Here is a 14,251-nt window from a genome sequence, read left to right on the forward strand (position 1 = left end):
TTCTGGCAAGGCCCCTCGTTTTCAATAATTCTTCTTGGGTTACTGATGTTTAGACTTACTGAAATTTCCCAGAAGTGCTCAAGAGACACTTGGTATGAAATTAATCATGACAGTCAGGCCCCAGTTCTAATCTGAGCTTTATGGATAGCCCTCTAGGAAAAGAGAACTCCCACTTAGATCAAAAGGATTAGGTTCCCCCTCTCTGGGATTTAAGATGAGGTCTGAGCCCTGGTGTAGATGAACTCACTCACGGCTGAAACCTAATGTTTCATCGAGGCAGAACTCCATTTATTAAATATTAGACAAGTCTCTCCCATAGATTGTGTCAACTGTCCTCTCTCTCTCTCTCTCACACACGTGTGTGGGTGTGTGTGTGGTGTGTGTGTGTGGTGTGTGTGTGTTCATGTTCCAATAACAGCCTTTATATGAGCCCAGCAGGCAGTGTTCAGGTGTATAACGTGTAATCACACACCTTCCTCTGTGGCAGAAAAAAAAAGCAACCAAAATATGCTTTTAATTTATTTAGGACTTAAGTTCAGCAAGTTTTTTGAGCAGCAGAGAACACATTCATAGAGAAATTAATTATGCCATTTCTTCCCTATAGTGGAGAAATGTCTTTCACTATTGGGGTACTGTGACAGATAAATCCTCCTATCCTATGGGGAAACCTCATTCCTTTCCCTACCAGCCTTTAGAGACCTGCCCCTCCTCTGAGATAATACAATGCTCAGGGTGGCCTTGATCTCAGGCATTCTTTTGTGATCTGTCTCCAGAGTGGCCCGGATTGTAAATTTGCACAGAAGCTGTGTCTCAGTGGTTATCCCAAAGATCACAAATTCACCCTTAGCCTGTTCTTATCCACTGTAGCTCTTACTATAATCCATACATTTGAAATGCAGCCATCTTGTGTAACCCAAGTTTTAGACTTTCTTGTTGTGTGTATGTGTATGTATGTATTCATTTGTGCATGTTCATGTATGAACGGGTATATGTATTCAAGGGTGTATAGGGAGGTCAGAGGCCAACCTGAGGTGATATTCTTCAGGACCTGAATGCCTTGTTTTTTGAGACAAGATCTCACATTGGAACCTAGGGCTAGGCTGCATGACCAATAAGGTCCAGAGATCTTCCTAAGTGTGACTATACCTGGCTGTTCACATAGATTCTTGGGATTTGAACTCGTATCCTAATGTTTGTGTATCACATACTTTATGACTTGAACTGTTCTCCAGCCACACAGTATCTATATTTAATATTTTAATACATCTATATGCGTTCTGAACCACATCAGTCTTGTTTACCTCCACCTGTGTGTGTGTGTGTGTGTACATGTGTGTGTTGCAAAGGAACAGGTGTAGAGGACAGAGGCTAACCATGGGCCTTGAAGGAGTCAGTCTTTACACCTTATGTAAGGCAGAGTCTCTTGCTCACTCTTGGGAACACCAGATCATGTGACTGTGAACTTCTGAAGATTTTCCTTTCTCCCATCTGGATACAGAGGCATTTTCATGGGGGTTTGGAGATAAAACCTCGGGTCTTATAAAAAAAGGTGGGTTGGGAGGGAGGTGGGGAAAGTAGAGGGAGAAAAAAAACATAATTAGGATATATTGTATAAGAAGAATGTATTTTCAATAAAAAAGGGGGTAAAAGAACTCATTGGACCATCTTTCTAGCCCAGTCGTTGTTTTTTATTTTTACACACAAAGTTTACAAGAGCTTCAACGAGAAAATGGTGAAAAAGAGCTTCAACGAGAAAATGGTGAAAAAGGCTTTGTGTATTTTATCAGATACTGAGCCTTTCTGATTTTGAGGTGTTGGCTCTGGAAATCAAACCCAGAGCTTAAGGTAGGCTAAGCATATACTACATTACCAGTGATACCTCCAAATTCTTAATTTCATTTTTAATTGTTGTCTACCTCAGTTTTAATCATGTTGCTATTAGTTTAACCACATTCACTTGAAAAAAGATATTTATATAATTAATATACATTACACTAATATATAATCATATGAATAATTTATACAAAATATTTTGGAAAATAAAAATTATATAATAAATTTATTGTATAAAATTGTATTAATAATATAAATAATATACAGTATGCCCACCAATACTTCATTATTAGCTACACCATATATCGCTCTCCTGGTTTATTTGTGTTTTAGTAGTTTGCAATTTATCTATTTTCAATTGCAGGAGTCAGACTTTACCTGTGGTCAGTTCTATCCTACTGAGAGACACTGTCACTTAGAAATGTGGTATGAAGCTATGGAATCAGAGGGACTCAAGTTCTAAACCTGCCCCCATCAACTGGCAGCTGGTTACCTCTGTATATTACTCACTTGCCAGTGTTATGGGTTTCAGCCAATGTGTGGTCCTCACAGTGTCAAACCGTGTCAGATGAACCATGTCAAATGTACACTATGTAAGACAACCCATGTGAAATAGCTGTCCCAGGGCTGTTCTGGAAGCCCTCGTTCAGCTGTGACAATGGTCACTGTTCTTCCTATGCTCATGCTAATTTTCTGTCCTGTATGTATTCTTTCCTGTGTTTACTGAGTCATTTGCTACTCTGAGGTTATAGAAACATTTGCCCATGTTTCTCCTAAATGTATCTTTGCTTTTAGCATCTATTATTCCTCTTCTTGTTAATTCAAATGGTAGCTTTCTTAAATTTGTGTCTTATTATTTTGTTTGCATAGCATCGCACACATTCCATGATTGTCCTCAGTAGCCAAGAATAGCCTTAACTTCTGACCCTCTGCCTTCCCTCCTGGGTGCTTGGTTTACATGACTGAGCTGCCATACCTACTTTATACAGTCCTGAGAACACTCTATCAGCGGAGCTATGTGTTTGGGCCCCTCTGTCCTGCATTTCGTTTCTTCTGGAAATGGTTGATGAATGCATCAGCTATACTTAATATACTTTATTGAGACAGGATTTTAACACTATAGTACAGGTTGGAGCATGCAGATCAAGAATCCCCAAACTGGTTCCCATCCTCCTGCCTCGGCCCCCAGCTCTGTGACAAAAGCCGCTGTGCCTCCTTGTTTAATTTGTCTATTTTAATATTGCAAGGCCACATTTTTCTTGTATTCAGCTTATTCAAAGTTCCTATCTTCCATTTGATTTAACCCTTAAAAAGTACTCCAGAAATGTTTGAGGATTGGATTCCTATAAAACACAGAACGTGGGAATTTTAAGTGTTCAATATGAGGGCATCATATGTCTCCTAGTTTGCATAAGATCCCTTTAATGTGTCTCAGGATTTCTTGGGGTTTTGTTTCTTTCTGTAAAGACTTCGCTAACCCATTCCTCAGCAATCTTGCATCGTGATTCTGCATCAGCTTTTCTAATCGTGTGTTCCTGTTTACACTGATACTTTCAAAAGAAGGTATACACCAGGCATCTTTAAATATTTACATTTTTTTTCATTTAATTACCCAAGAAATCCAGCACAAGACATTAAATGGTGTGTTGTCAGAACAAAAAGATGTCCTTAAAAAAATTTTTTTTCATTATTATTTTAGTTCTGTGCATCAGTAACTGGAAAGTTGAAGAGTTGAGAGTGTTTCATCCCCACTCTGCCTATAAGGAATCTAAGGAATGCAGTGGCTCAGTTATCTACTCCAGTCCCAGTTAGGGTTCAAGTCTGTGCCTCCTGCCAGCCCAGCATACTAGGTCCAAGCAGGAAACCCAGGGTCCTCTAAAGCTTCCTTGTTTACCTCAGCTTGCCGCCTTCCACCAATCTTGCCGAGTCTCCCCGCACGGGGGCGCAATGTGCACGCGCTGCGGGACCTTGGAGTCCCAGATGCCAGGCAGTGGACAGCAGGTGTCAGCAGGCGGCAGCGGGCAAGGAGGGGCTGGAGCGAGCAAGACCGCTGCGAAGCAGCCTTAAGGAGGGCTGCGCCAAGGCATAAAAAGTGGCAGAGAGGGCGGGGGCAGAGCTGGACACTCTGGGGCGCGGGGCGACAGGACGATGGCTTTGGCTACGCTGCGGTGAGACACCCAGGGGACCATGAAGGGCAATGATAGCGCTCTGCTCAATGCCTCGCAGCAGGTACCAGGCGTTGGGCAGGGTGGGGGCCCGCGGCCGTCGTGGCTGGCCTCTACACTGGCCTTCATCATCATCTTCACCATCGTGGTGGACATCCTGGGTAACCTGCTGGTCATCCTGTCTGTGTACCGCAACAAGAAGCTCAGGAACTCAGGTAGGGGCTCCCTGCACCTTTCCCAAAGCTAGCCCGCTTGTGGAACACCAAGAAAAGTCCATAAAGTCGGTTTCTGGGACATGGGACTTGGGGTCATTTTTCCTCCTAGAGAATAAGGGCTACCTTCTCTTTACCCCTTCCCTCTAAGATGCCTTGTCAGAGATCATCCACAAGGCTTCCATCCTTCCAGATGGAAAGCCCTTAAACAATTTCTGCTCCCTTCAGGATCATCTCTTTACGCTAGCTTTCTGATTCTTGGGTTCATTAGATAGGGTACCGACTGAGTAAACTCCTCAAGACACCTTTTCAAATTAGATCAAGGAACTCATCAATTGTTTGGATTTGCATATAAATCAGTTTTCCCAACTTTGCTAAAATACGAGATCCATGGGCTGCCAAAATGGCAAAGCCGCTGTTACTTATTTCTTGTCAGATGCAGTGTTTTTGAGCTAATAGCATCAAGTTGCAGGGTGGAGGGGTTTGTTCTAAGAATGTCGGAAAAAGGGCAAAATGACTCTTTCTCCTCAAGCCAAGAAGTCTGCATTTGAAAACTGGACATTGTAGTGAGGAATGCATTTACATATAATGTAGGATGAGGCTTTAATTCAGAGTTTCTGTTATGTTTGGGGGTCCCCCCCAAGCAGTGAGTGGAACCAGTCTCCCTGGGTAAGAGCAGGTCAGTGGTTCTTAATGAGCTACCACTTTTCACCTTTAAGTGGTGTCAGGTGAGTTGGTTTGCTGCCCTTTGTTTGGAAGTAAACTTTGGAAAGAATTGTGGAGAGGAAGCCATTCACTTAAATACTAGTCAAAAGTGGTATGTGCAAAGTAGAATTAGTTTGAAGACTAAGTGGTTTCCATTTGGCTTAGAACATGGGATGAATTACTTTCATAAGCGATTGGCTTGAAGTAGAATTCTGTCTTCAGAATTCAATAGTTTAATGTTAGCGTTTGCCCAGCATTGGTAAAGCCCTAGGTCTGATGGCCAGCACTGCAATACAGGGATAGTTGGGGGAGTGCACGCCCTCCTGTGACTGGGGGGCCACTTTCTGCAGGCTGCATGTGGCTCTGAGCACACCCACACAGAATTCTTTGGTCAGCACAAGGGTGGGGTATCAGGCTTACCCACTTTATAGAGAGGGGCACATGATGCTCAGAGGCTCCAAGATGGAGGGGCTGATTCACAGAGCTTCAGCCCAGAGCCCAACCACACAGCTTCACTCCAGTCTGTAACTTACAAGTGGATAGTCTGAATGACACAAGACCTTTCCTGTGAAGAGTGTTCGCTTTCCTAGTGGCTTTGGAAAAGTACTCAAAACTGTCCTATCACTTTGGACTTTATTGGCTAAGCAGCTTCTTGAGAGTTTATATATTGCATCCCTGAAGCTGTATGAAAGATTCAGGTGACCTTTAATCCACAAAGCATTAGAGCAACATATTTTTATAATTGGACTGTTTGCTCAAATACACCACCATTGAGTTCAAACCATTTGAGGCTTAAAAACATAGTGATTTGGATAAGAACTAGAGATAGCTGGTTCAAATATGTTGCTAGATGCTCCCACAGCTTTAATTCCAGTACATGGAAGGCAGAGACAAGTGGGTCTCTATGAGTTTGAGACCAGCCTGGTCTACATAGTGTTCCAGGCAACTGGGATTGCATATGAGACCCTGTCTCAAAATAAATGTTTTAATGACTGCTCACTTTGTATATTTGTTCAATTTTTTGGTTGGTTTTAAAAATATGAAGATGATAAATAAGCTGGAGAGATAGCTTGGCAGTTAGCAGCACTGGCTGCTCTTGCAGAAGACCCAGGTTCTGTTCCCAGCACCCACACATCAGTTCCCATTCATCTAACCTCCAATTCCAGAGGATCCTACACACTTTCCTCACTTCCATGAGTACTAGGCATGTATGTGCTGCACATACCCACATGGCAGCAAACACCCATACATAAGAAAATGAAAATATATAAATCTTTTCTAAAAAGGGAAATAGAACAGGAAAAAAAAAGATAAGAATGCTAAAGCACATGCACTTTCAAATAGTTCTTTGGAATTCTGTTACAATTGCAGAATTATTTTTAACCTCTTCCTTTTCTCAAGAGACTAGGATGGCCTTTGGTGTCTTAAGGAAGAAATCCCCAATATTTAATTACCTGAGGGCTGACCAGTCACAACAAGCACTGTCTCCAAGCAACCAATCAGATGCTAAAGGTTGACTGACTGTCTCTCTTTCCCTGTCCAAGTTTTGTTAATGAGAAATGCTACATCCCCAGTGGGTGTAACATGGTGGAGAGATTCCTGCATGCATTCCAATCCAAGAAGTCATTTGCCATCCAGCCTCACTTTCCACATTTGTCAGATAGGGATAACGCCTAAACTGCAGCCCCACACTATGCTCTATTGTAACTGTTGCCAAGTATCAAGCGAAATGATGCCTATGAAAATACTTTGAAAAAGATGGAAAAGTAATGCTAGGCAGGCATCTGGACTTGATTTTTTGTTTTGTTTTGTTTTGTTTGGGGCAAAATTGCAGGCTCTGAATTAGTGCCTGCAATTTTTCTATATGTGCATTTTACTTGAATAAAACTTTTCATAAAACAATACAACAGCATCCTGCCTGTTCATAATTCAGGATATAACAAAGGGTGAAACTTAACAATCCAGTAGGCTTTTATGCAAATAGAGTTGGGCTCTATAGAACTCAGAATTCTACAAAGTTGTCATGCTAGGGTCTGGGTGCCCACGATTACAAGTTACAAATTGGTGGAACATAGGTGGTGCTGTTCTGTAGCGCCAATGAGTCTTTGGAAGCCACCCATCTTACTCTTTCCAAGCCCCCTTGGAATTCAGTGAGAATCAGACAGAGCCATAACCAAAGGATTCAGGGAAAAGACAGACAATGGGGACAGAATGTCATGGCAATGATGAGAAAACCACCCCAGTTCTTTATGGAGCTGAAGGAAATTCAAGTTAGAGGATTGGCTCTCACAGTCTTGCTGGGGCTTGAAAGGAGGAACTCTAAGGCAACAAAGAAAGCAGAATTGGGCAAAGGAGAGAGTAAACAAGGTTAGGAACTCGGGTACAGCCTTGCTTACTTAGCTTAATCTACAACTGGGATCCTCTGGGTATAAATGCATCCACAGCATTGCCATTGCTGGAGACCAGGCTTTCTGTCTCCCTGTATCAGATACTGGTCACAGAGGGCAGTCACTGTAGAGCCAAACTCCTATGAGTCTATAGAGAGTGCGTGTGGTCCTCAGAAGTTTCGGAGAGAAACGGGGCTTCTTGGCAAACAGAATCTGAGATAGGTATTAGCAACAACCTTGGAAAGGCCCTTAAAGAAAGGAGGGTGAGCAGATTAAAAGTCCAAGAGGGCTTCTGCAGTCAGCATCCTGAGGAGAGCACCCGAGCGGGAATCAGTTCACTTCCTATTGTAATGATGTACAGATGGCCAGTTGGAAGGGGTCAATGTAACAGCTTCATGTACAAAAGCCTAAAGCCAAGGATCTGACACCGCAGTGTCTGAATGATGGCTTCTCAAAGTGATGCAGAAGCACTTACCCAAAGGCATGCCAGAGTCAGGCTTGCACAAGACAGGTTGCTTTTAAGCAACAAAGAGACTAATGAGCCCTACGAATCTGGTCCGCAATAGAACTCATGGAGCTTTCTGCATGGAGGAACTGCTCCAGCGGCTAACAAACTACTTTAAACTCCCGAGCATGAAAAGGACAACGGACATCTCGCTCTCATCTTTTGGGTCATGTGAAAATAAAATCTTTTGTGAGTCATGCTAACCCATAACTGTACAGGGAAGGAAATTCTGGGAATATGAGACTCAATACAGTATCAAATCAGTTGTCCCTGCCCTGGCATCATGACAAGTAGATATTTCTTCTAGTCAAAGGGTAACTTCCTAATAAAGGAGATACCAAAATGATGTCCCTGCCTGATAAAATATGACCACTCTTTAGAAAATTGGAACACACCAACCCTCTTTCCCTAAGACAGTCATGCCTTTGTCCATCTTTACATGACTTTTGTTGTGTTTATAACTGAAATACAGGCTTCACCTCTCTCACAAATTAGATGGCAGGCCAATAGCAAAGGGAAAGAGAAAATAGTAGTTAATAGGGAAACAACCATGGTAAACAAGAAATATTCTTAATTATTTTTAATGTGCATCTCTGCAGTTGGTCTCATAATCATTATAAATATTTTTAAACACTTTTTAATTCCCCCACTTTTTCTTGCCTTTTATATACATACTTTCTGGGTCTTGTGTATTGATAATCTGTCTTCCCACTTGATAACAAGAGAGATTACAGTAATCGGCCCCTCCCATTGATTCACTGAAACAAGGAGCCCAAAGTACACAAATGTCAGCCTCAGTTTCCAGTGTAATGAAACCATGGGCTCACATGTTGGTGAAAGGGTATCTTCCTTGGAATTAAGCTTTTAGCCTCTCAAGGCTGTTCAGGTCTTTGATGTTGCAGCATGATGTTCTAATGTATACAGTTGTTGGGCAAGATTTATATCTTAGAACACAAGGGGTCCATGAGCTGCAGGTTGGTAGGATAGACATGCCTGCAAGACCAAGGGAACCTAAAGTTGCAAAGGCAGAAGACAGAAGCAAGCAGGAGTCAATAGTGATAAAGCATCCATCCACCTTTGATTTCATGACCAGTGAATCTTTGGAATGAGGTTAATAATACTATAGACTAATCACAGATTTAACCCTCATATACCATCCTGGGGCATCTCATCCAGTTTGTTTTAAATTGACCTTCAAAACCAATATTCTAAGGTGGGAAACATAACAAATCCAGAGAATTTCAAAAGCATGTCCCCACTATTGTACAACAAATTCCTTAGTTATTAGTATGCCCATTCAGTGTCTAGAATTCCCTTTTATTTAAGTCAGAATAAACTATCCTAAATGTCTGTAATCCTAGGAAGAAGACCAGAGATAGCACTCATCTAGGTGGGGGAAGAAGGGGTATCAGCTGTTTAGATTTTTTTCCTCCTCCAAAGGCAGAGATTTGCATGCTTTGTTTGTTAACTTGTTTCCCTCCATTTCTAGAATGTCTCCCAGAGAGAGTGTGTGTTCCTCATGTCTGTATATCAAACAGCACCAACGGGGACATTTCCTGGGTTTGATCATGTAAATTACATTGTTACCTTCAGACATTTGAAATAAAATAAACTTTGTACTGAAAGCTCCTGTTTCTTTAGTTACAATCAAAGAAGATGGAACACAGTCATGACATAAGAAGTGTACCAAAAAATTTCAAAAAAATGCTATAAAAGCAAATTCTTTGTGTGCCTGTTTGTGGTACATGAACACATATGTTTGTACATGTTACATATGTGTAGGCATATGCATGCATTCGTGTATATGTATATAGGTCACAAGTAGACATTGGATATTTTAATCATTTATTCTCCACCTTAGTTTTTGGGTCACAGTCTCCCAGTGAACCCAGAGCTCACTGATTTGCCTAGACTGTCTCACTAATGAATTCTGGGATGCTGTATCTCCAGCCTCTGGCAGCAGGACTGTGGGTGTATATAGCCATGCATGGCATTTTACACAGGTGTGTGGGTATTAGCTCTGGTCATTTGATTGTGAAGTAGTCACTGAACCCCCTACCCCATCTCCCCAAATTCTTTAAAAGCCCATGAAAATCTGGTGATGAGTCCAAATGAAAGGCTTAATGGCAAGTTATTTTTCCATAGATAATTTTAAATTACAAGTGAGATGGTTAAATTCAGGAGTCAGTCCATATTAGCTCAAAATATTGAATAGTTTAAAATGATGAAGCTACACATTGAACTAACATCCAAACAGTACATTTAAAGCCAGAGTGGCAGGTAGCAAAATGGCTTAATGTATTCTTACTTTTAAAATGCTTAAAATACAAACCACAGACAATGTTGTAGTTGTATGTGTGTGTGTGGGGGGGCTTTGATTCTTCATGTCTTTTACAGCAATTATGCTTTATTACTATTCAGTTAACTGCATTAATTAAATCATTAGTTTAATCTTCTTTGGATTGATCTCATTTTACAAATGTTTGGGGGAACATTAAACCAGAGATTCTATGTAGATGTGTTTATCATGTGGCTTTGTCCCCTTCTGCGATAATGTTTGCTTGTGTTTGTTTAGGGGATGTGGGGAGGAAAATTTCTTCCTTCTCTTTTTTCTTTCCTTTCTTTTATCTTTCCTCCTTTCTTTCACTTAAGGACACTACTACATGAGAGTAATATATCATTTTGTCATAATTATTGACATTTTAAGACTATGTATTCTCCTGGGGGGATCGGAGGTGGGTATGGTACACGTATGTTGGTATGTGCATGTATGTGAGAAGTGAACATGTATGCATGCTTCTGGAGGCAAAAGGTGTTATTGAGCATCTTTTTCCCAATGTTTTCTTCCTTAGTTTTGAAACAAGGTTTCTTCCCATCCTGGAGCTCATCTGTTGGCTAAAATGGATGGTCAGTGGGCTCTAGGGACCCACCTACCACAGTTCCCAGCACTGTGCCAACATGCTTCACTTTTTACATGGGGATCCAAACTTGGGTCATTTTACTTGTGTGTCAAGCATTTTACCACCTGAGATGTTTCTTTATCCCTTGAGGCCACGTATTCTATTCTCAACCCTGTGTCATTTCACATTGGTTAGCATTCTATCCATTTCTACAGATAATATCAAACTTGCTCTTGATTCTGTTCCTGTATGTTCCTTCTCAGTTCCCCAGAACCCTTTATATGTGGTTGCCAAGTCCTTATTGGATGGAAAGTATTTTAACATTCCTATTCTAAATGCAGCACAAAAAAAGAAATGGCATCTTCAAAGGAAGAGCTGCTTATCTCCAGTTGGGCAAATAAGAAAAGGATGTCCACTTAGGATGGGCTTGAAAAAATTTTTCAAAACTTGATTGAGGAGTAATTTAAAAGTGAAGGGATATTAAGAAATTAGGCTTTTTTTTTTTAAGCCACAAAAGGTAAACAGTTATATTGGTAGAACATCTCACAAAATTTAACTAGAGTCCCTTTTCTACACACTTAAAATGTGTTCTGTTATCAAATTAGGACGGAAGACTGCCATTTATTCAGAATATGTGGTGTTTAATGATCTAATCTTGTTATTCATAAACACAAGAATTTTTTTTTATTTTGAGGGAGTTGCAGAACATATTGAACTTTCAGATGAGTTGGAGGCAATCCACAGTGTTTGACATAACTTCCTCATCAAAGACTCACTTGACACCATGAGGGAGACACCATCAAACATCCCCATATCATAGGAGAAGGAACGGAACCTTGGCAAAGTGAAGTGTCTCTGTTCTGTTCCACAGCTAGTGTAATGACAGCACTGTTCAAGTCCAGACACTGGTGGTGGGCCCTTTTCTTTTTGGACAAAGATACATGACTCTACAACATAAGAAGCTAGAGGCCCTTTTAAAGCTTTGGAAGAACCAGACAGGTCAGAGATCTGGAATTTAAGGAATAAATGGCAGACATGAGAAGTGAGGTGACGTTGGATTTTCTCAGATCAGAGCTCAAACAAAAGATGGCATGGGTATGTAATGATCTTGAGATTGGTCATGAGAAGAGAAAATAGTCTGAAATTTCATGCTTTGGGAAATGGAATGTTTTGGAAATACAGAAATTCATAAAGTCGACTTGACTCAATAAAGGCAACACTGGGGCAGGCTTATTGGTGGCATTTATTCCATTTATTCATGACTGTCACATCGTTACAGGTCATCCAAGTTTTGGAAAGAGCTTTTCCACTTCCACCCCCCACTCCCACCCATCCATCTGTTTCTTCCTCCACCCCTCCCTTCTTTTCTTTAGCATGCAGAAGTATATAGGATATATATATATATGGAATGTGAGCACACATATTTGCATGTCTGTCTGTATAAGAATAAGTTCACGGGTGTGCAGTTGGGGGTTGATATTGATGTCTTCAATCACTCTACTATAATGTGGTAAATAATCTGGGAAACAATAGGCTGATGGATGTTTATTGGGGAGAAATCACTTACACCAGAAACAGATGACTGCCGCAGGTTCTCATCCCAAGGATGCCTCGGATGCTCTCTGTCTCTGACCAGGAAGTAAGAGAGCAACCCATCACACCTGCAGCTGTCCCCACGCCGCAATGGGCATGGTCAGCATAGTAGGTGCGGGCAGGGTGGATATTTCACTACACTCTACAACTTCATTTTTGAGTCAGGCTCTTTCAGTTGAACCTAGACCTTGACGCTATTACTAATGTGGTTAGCCAGCTTGCTCTGGGGAATCCCACGGCTCCTCCTCCCATTCACTGGGACTATAGAAAGGCACTCAAGCCATCAGGGCTTTTGGATGGGTCTTGAGAATCCAAAATCTAGTCCTCAAGCTTGCATTCTCAGTTGCACTGGCTAACTTTCCAATCCCCGTTTCTTTAACATTTGCTTAAAGATGCGATGCATACTAGTGTTAACCTGTGTTCTGTACATCTTTCTCTCTCAGGAAATATATTTGTGGTGAGCTTGGCTGTTGCAGACCTCGTGGTTGCGATTTACCCTTATCCTTTGGTGCTGACATCCATATTTAACAATGGATGGAATCTGGGATATCTGCACTGTCAAATTAGTGCGTTTCTGATGGGTTTGAGTGTCATTGGCTCGATATTCAACATCACTGGAATCGCCATTAACCGCTACTGCTACATTTGCCACAGTCTCAAGTACGACAGACTGTACAGTAACAAGAATTCCCTCTGCTACGTGTTTCTGATATGGGTGTTGACGCTTGTCGCCATCATGCCTAACTTGCAAACCGGAACTCTCCAGTATGATCCCCGGATCTATTCCTGTACCTTTACACAGTCTGTCAGCTCGGTGTACACGATAGCAGTGGTGGTTTTCCATTTCATCGTGCCTATGATTATCGTCATCTTCTGCTACTTAAGAATCTGGATCCTGGTTCTTCAGGTCCGACGGAGGGTGAAACCCAACAGCAAGCCCAGACTGAAGCCACAGGACTTCAGGAACTTTGTTACCATGTTTGTGGTTTTTGTACTTTTTGCCATTTGCTGGGCCCCACTCAACTTCATCGGGCTCATTGTGGCCTCAGACCCTGCCACCATGGTCCCCAGGATCCCAGAGTGGCTGTTCGTGGCTAGTTACTACATGGCATATTTCAACAGCTGCCTCAATGCAATTATATATGGACTCCTGAACCAGAATTTCAGACAGGAATACAAAAGAATTATCGTTTCATTGTTTACAGCTAAGATGTTCTTTGTGGACAGCTCAAATGATGCGGCAGATAAGATTAAATGTAAGCCTGCTCCACTCATAGCCAATAATAATTTAATAAAGGTGGACTCTGTTTAAAAAGCCAGTGGTGCTAGCAAATTATCCACACTGGTTGGGGGGGGGTCTTACTGCTTTCTCTTCTGGAAACCTGCATAGCCCAACCTGGAGCTCTTTAGGGTTACTTCTATACTAGTGGAAATGACCCACTGTCTGCTTTATGTAGAGATAATGTTCTGCCTATCAAGCAGAGTACTTACCATGTACAGCCATGTGTTAATTGAACAACATGTGTCAAGGGAGGAGATTGAAGCAAGATGTGAGTGAAATGAATCCAAGGAAAGAGAGACTGTGGGGACCTTTCTTTTATTGTAAACAAGTGATGCAAATGCAGTACAGGTGTCCCTCCTTACCTGTGGTTGAATTAAAATAATCACAAAACACCTGTGTTGAACATGGACATACTTCTTTTTCTTGTCACAATCCCCTAAACAATATAGTTTCTTATTTATAATATCCTAAGAATTACATGCAACCCAGCAAGGACATAAAGTACTGTATGTGTAAGGAACATAGGTCGGTTGCATACAAATACTGCCTCAACTTTCTCTAAGTTATTTGAACATCTTCAGGTTTTCATATGCTTGGTGTTGGGAATGTTGGAGCTAATGCACAATAGATACTGAAGGCTGGCTATAATTTCTTCCTCAAATCTTCAAA

General features: G+C 41.4%; 1 protein-coding gene across 1 annotated transcript; it reads left to right on the forward strand.

Moving 5' to 3' along the window:
• The first annotated feature begins 4,020 nt into the window (after positions 1–4,020).
• Positions 4,021–13,612, forward strand: Mtnr1a (melatonin receptor 1A). Its single transcript, XM_051182346.1, has 2 exons — positions 4,021–4,213; positions 12,744–13,612. Exons 1-2 carry the CDS (start codon positions 4,021–4,023, stop codon positions 13,610–13,612), a joined length of 1,062 nt encoding a protein of 353 aa, XP_051038303.1.
• Positions 13,613–14,251: the final 639 nt, after the last annotated feature.

The sequence above is a fragment of the Phodopus roborovskii genome, unplaced genomic scaffold (genome assembly GCF_943737965.1).
Source record: "Phodopus roborovskii unplaced genomic scaffold, PHOROB, whole genome shotgun sequence".
Lineage (NCBI taxonomy): Eukaryota > Metazoa > Chordata > Mammalia > Rodentia > Cricetidae > Phodopus > Phodopus roborovskii.

Coding starts and splice junctions, on each gene's coding strand:
- Mtnr1a (XM_051182346.1), top strand. CDS start 4,021: ATGAAGGGCAATGATAGCGCTCTGCTCAATGCCTCGCAGCAGGTACCA. Junction 4,214..12,743: donor CAAGAAGCTCAGGAACTCAG/GTAGGGGCTCCC, acceptor TTTCTCTCTCAG/GAAATATATTTGTGGTGAGC.